At 37.3% G+C, this 5,842-nt stretch overlaps 1 protein-coding gene across 1 annotated transcript; it reads right to left on the bottom strand.

Annotated features, from left to right (window-relative positions):
* Positions 1-1,536: 1,536 nt before the first annotated feature.
* Positions 1,537-4,337, bottom strand: LOC112005636 (uncharacterized). Its single transcript, XM_024037927.1, has 5 exons — positions 2,920-4,337; positions 2,725-2,826; positions 2,374-2,485; positions 2,051-2,280; positions 1,537-1,984 (listed from the first exon to the last, which is right to left on the bottom strand). The coding sequence occupies exons 1-5, from the start codon at positions 4,335-4,337 to the stop codon at positions 1,537-1,539; spliced, it is 2,310 nt and encodes a 769-aa protein (XP_023893695.1).
* Between the last annotated feature and the right edge of the window lie 1,505 nt (positions 4,338-5,842).

Genomic DNA, 5,842 nt, shown 5'->3' with positions numbered 1-5,842 from the left:
AGGGGCTGTGTTGATGGGAGCATTGTGGACCACTTGTTCCAAAATATCTTGGATCAAAATTACAACTTTACCCTTAAAGTTTCGCCATATTTAAATTGGCCCATTCCAAAATTAACTAAATACAATCACATGCCCAAATATTCAAAACTCCTCCATAAAATAGTTAACCACACTGATTAAAAAAGTCCAATTTAGATATTATTCTCATTGGAAAAAAATTGCTTTAAAAAAAATATTTGGGGTGTTACAACAACAACTCAAAACAATGTTATGAAAATATGGTAACATTTTGTCGTACCATACCAATTAAATGCATTACATGCTATCCTTAGCCCAAATATGTTGATCATTTTCCATAGATGAAACTCTATTAAAGTTTCAAGTGGCTCACAAAAATCTAGAATTTATAGCCTACTTTTGTCATAAATTACAAATTACATCATCTAATTTTGTCATAAATTCAATTTAACCTTCTACCTTTTACGGTCTTTTTAAGTCAATACGATAAATTTTACGTTTATTCAATGTAAGTCTTATGTTAAGTTTGTCACAATCACATGGTATCATTAGGTGTCCTTAAAGAGACATTATTTTGAAAATGCAAAACTACAAAAATTACATCATTTCGGACACTTGACGGCTAATTCTGTAATGAGAAGTGGACGAAATGACCACACTTATACAAAATGAAAAAAATATGCATCTAGTATTTATTTTCAAAAGTTACATTTCAAGACATGTCAACTACCTAGAGAAGGGGGTTGTGTCTCATCATCATCACTTGCATCCCCTTTTGCCTGGTCAGCTGCAAGGGCGGCCCTTAGCTCCACCTACACGCTTTCTTGTGAACGTGACAATCTTTGGCCAACTTCAACAACCCTCAATCGACGGTCCCTTCGCCGTCCTGCGGCCAACAACAGGAAAATTATGCGTCTAGTAATAAATATCAAATGTTACATTTCGAGACATGTAAACTACCTGGGGGTTGTATCCCAGCATCACTTGCAGCCGCTTAGCAGTATGGTCAGCTTCGAGCTCCTCCTCTCCCCTCTGTCGTGAATGTGAAGGTCCTTCACCAACTTATACAAGTGGCAATTGACGTTTCTTTCCCATTCCTGCGTCCAACAACTTTACAACACAAAGAAAATGTTAATATTAGGCAACAATCAATTGCACACAATTTAATTGAAAAAGACAAAGTAAAATAACTCATTTTAATATCTAACAATATATACAAGTATATATCCAAGTTTAAGAGCTTCTCTTTGCAAAACACTACAACAACGATGAAACGAAACCCTAACACCACACGAACATATATCCAAACTTTGTAGGAAATGAATTTCAATTCCAATAGCGAATAGGGGAAGGAACTGGATGCATAATAAGTAAAAATTAAAGGAATTAACAATATTAAGAGGAATTGACAAATTCATTAAATACTACATAGAGGCATTCCAACTAATTTTGTGAATGAATATGTTTTCATTAATAACTTTAACATCCAAATGCATAATACACCACTAAACTATTACACTACTCATCCTCGGTGTACTCGTCCTCATTGTCATCTTCATTGTCGGACTCATCGTTAATAAACTCACAATCGTCTAAGTTGTTTACTTCATGAAGATATCTTTTAGCAATGATAGAGGCATCAATTGTCATTCCCTCTACATCATCCCGAGCCCAACCAGGGTTGTCACTCACAACCTCATTAGTATTTATATTGTACGGAACATTCTCAGAAAAACTATATGTGTCATCCTCGTCACGTTGGGGACCAATAACGGCATCAAACACATCCCTAACTTTAGTTTTGACAACAACATACCAATCCTTGCGTCTTTTATCTTCCACATAAAAAACTTGTGTAGCTTGAGATGCCAAGACATATAGTTCATCCATCATGTCATCCCCATCATGTATGAAGTGTGTAAAGTTCACCATAGGAAACCCAAATTTATCAGTCCTGTATCCTCTCCTATTTTGGTTATCAAGTCATTTACACTTGAATAACACATGTTTGATATTGTCAGAATAATTCAACTCGATTATATCCCTTAAAACACCATAGAATGTAATGCCACCATCAGTAGCGACACTAACTCCACTATTCTGCGTTTTCTTGTTTGCCTCATCATTTACACTCCCAAATTTTAAGCCATTTATGACATAATGCTTCAGCTGCTTTACGTAAATATATGGCCATTTGGACAGTGCAGCAAGGTTATCACTAACTCCCTCTCTTTCCCTATCAGCACCAGTCAATGACATCATCTAATATATCCAAACAAAATTATTCATATCAGCACAAGTAATCATAGTTGGAACAGTGTTACAAGTTTAATAAGTTGAAAATGTCATACGTACGTGACCCCTAAACCAACTACAAAACTTCTCCATGTGGTGCTTATATATAATGGCCTTGGAATAACGATGGTGGCCTTTTCGGAGTTCGTCCTCTATCAATCTTTTGTGCATCCTGTGTAGGCAATTGTATTAGGGTTAATAGACCTAAAGTACATTGGATTGATGTGCAATCATATTTGTATACGTAGTACTTACTCATAAAAGTGGTTGATGTTTTCGGAATTGAATAAAACGTAGCGATGGGCTTGGGTCCACTCTCTATTGTTTAGTGTCACGATCGAAAACACCCCTGTTGACTCCTCAATTGTCTTGGTTGGTCGATTAAATATAGTTTCAACTCCTTCCATATACCGTGAACAAAATGTTAAGCACTCCTCTACTATGTATCTTTCAGCAATAGACTCTTCCGGAGCAGTTTTATTTCGTGTGTAAGACTTAAGGCATGAGAGGTATCTATAAAGGAATGGTAAGATTAATGATTGGCAATGGTAATTTGAACGCGCACATGAAGCTCATAGTTGATCAATAATGTTACACATATCTTACCTTTCAATGGGATACATCCAACGGTAGTGCACTGGACCACCAATCTTGGCTTCAGCAGCTAAGTGCATGACTAAATGTACCATCACTATAAAGAAGGATGGACGAAATATATTTTCCAATTCACACAATGTCACTGCAATGTCTGCCTCAACAGTTGCAATATTTGAAACCCTAAGGGTTTTGGAACAAATTTCTCTAAAGAAGCAAACTAACTTTATCAAAGGCCTAGTAACATGAGATGGCAAAGACCCGCGTAATGCTATGGGAAAAAGTTGCTTCATCAAGATGTGATTATCATGACTCTTCAAACCAAAAATCTTGCATTCTTTCATATTCATATGGTGTGAGATATTGGAAGCGTACCCATCAGGCACTGTTACATCCTTCAAAACTTGCAAGAAACCATCTCTCTCCGATGAAGTCATATGAAAACAAGCAGGTGGTATGGTGTACTTATCATCACTTTTTCGCTGTAGGTGGAGTTTACTCCTTATCCCAATGTCCGCCAAGTCAAGGCATGCCTTGTAATTATCCTTTGTTTGATCCTTTAAGTTCAGCAGTGTGTCAAGTATATTGTCCATCACATTCTTCTCTATATGCATCACATCAAGATTGTGTCGTAACTTGTGATCCTCCCAATAAGGCAAGGTGAAAAATATACTCCTCTTCTTCCAACCACTATGGTTTGCCTCCCCTCTCTTTCTTTTATTGTAAGCAAGTTGACATTTCCTTCCCAGACAACGTCCAACTAAATGTTCAATATCCAAAATAATGTCTAACGCGACTAGTGGTTCAGGAGTCGATCGCGTATCATTAGATCCATCAAATAACATACCTTCTTTCCGGAAATCGTGGTCAACATCCAACCATCGCCTATGTCCCATGTAACAGAATTTGTGGCCATTTTTCAAATATTGAGAGTCGGTCTCCACGGCACAAGAAGGACACGCCAACCCACCTTTGGTACTCCAACCCGACAAATTTGCGTATGCAAGAAAATCATTTACGGTCCACATCAATGCTGCACGCAATTGGAATATTTCTTTTGAAGATGCATCGTATGCTTGTACTCCAACATCCCATAACTCCCTTAGTTCTTCTACTAACGGTTGCAAATACACATCTATAGCAATCCCTAGCGAGGTAGGACCAAGAATAACTAATGATAGAATTAAAGATGACCGTTTCATGCACAGCCAAGGTGGGAGATTGTAGGGGACCAACATGACAGGCCACGTACTGTGACTAGTACTCATAATTTCGAAGGGGTTGAACCCATCCGCAGTTAATCCAAGTCTGACATTACGAGGGCTAGACAAGAATTCTAAATGCTTACTGTCAAACATTTTCCATGCATCTGAGTCAGCAGGATTCCACATAACTCCATCATCAGTTCGACCATTAACATGCCATTTCATAGAACTAGCCAGATCGGGTGAAAGAAATAGTCGCTGCAATCTTGGCTTTAAAGGGAATCACTGTAAGATCTTTGCGGCTTTCTTCTTCCCGTTATTGGATGAAGCATTTTTACTAGCAACAGATGCCTCATTTGTTTTCCACCTTATTCATTACAACAAGGACACGCCTCGAGGTTAACATTTTCCTTCTAAAACAGTATACAATCATTGGGACAAGCATGGATCTTCTCATAACCCAAACCCAAATCTCGGACTATCTTCTTAGCCTCATAATGGTCCTTTGGCAACTTAGTGTCTAAAGGAAGCATATCCATCAGAACTTGAAGCAACATAGTAAATGACTTGTTCGTCCAACCACACAGAGTCTTCAACTGGAACAACACGACAATGGCTAAGAAAATGCTAAATTTTGTACAACCTTCATATAAAGGTTTGTCTACATCATCTATCATCTTGTAAAACTTCTTGGCCTCATCATTCAGACCTTCAACCAGATGTTGCGCAGTTGGACCTTCTTCCATTGGTTCAGGTGCCATTTCATGTGGGGGGCACAAATCGTGCAACATCCCACGAAAATCACCATATAGATTTCGGGTCTCTTGCACATGAGAGCTCCCAAATTCGGTAGCCGTCGTAGCAGCTGCTGATTCTACATGAAATTTCCAAACTTTGTAATTTTTAAGCATCCCTGAAACCCAACAATGATCACGTGCCACATTTAGCGGTTGTAAAATCAAATTCACACATTTTGCACAAGGACATAAGATCTTCCCATCGTGCGTAGATAGAGAGACAAATTCCACGAATTTTGCTACACCGTCAAAATATTCCCTTGAACCCCTCCACTTGTCCATCCAACTTTTATCCATTGCGATACAATATTTATGGAATTTTACCTACACCAAGATTTGTTACTACGCAGGTAATAATTATTATAATTACATTCATTTGTGATTTGTTAAGAACAGACATACCCAAGTATGCTTAAATTTTCTTACAACATATAGTAACTCAGTGTGATAAGTTGTAAAAGTAGTTAAGTGTTTTAAAAATATATTAACAAATACCCAATTCATGTAATTGTTATAATTACTAAATCCGTAATAATTATTAAGTCCGTAATACCATGATGCTTAATTACTCAGGTCATTGGTCAAAACTGAGTTCAAAAAAGTTTGATTGACAATTTAAACTGTAATGATGTTGTTTGAATATGTGCCAAGTAACCAGTGTGGATACAAGAGTGTGATGTTGGTTTCATACCAAACATGTGCTTCAAAATGAATTATATGAATGTAATCCATCAACAATGCCTAAATAAAAGAATCATTTTCTTTGCTTTCTGTTTTATACAGTGTCATCACAGAAGTAAATAATGCAATGACACCCAAATGCTAAGACAAAGAGATGGCAGGTTTTGAAAAGGAAAGTAGTTCATACCAGATGGTTGTTCTCGTCTAACTCAAAGGAAAAAGTGCTTTCCCAACCTGCAATCCACAAAATTT

This window comes from Quercus suber, unplaced genomic scaffold, assembly GCF_002906115.3.
Source record: "Quercus suber isolate HL8 unplaced genomic scaffold, Cork oak 2.0 scaffold_1116, whole genome shotgun sequence".
Taxonomy (NCBI): domain Eukaryota; kingdom Viridiplantae; phylum Streptophyta; class Magnoliopsida; order Fagales; family Fagaceae; genus Quercus; species Quercus suber.
This window is presented reverse-complemented; position numbering and strand designations above follow the sequence as displayed.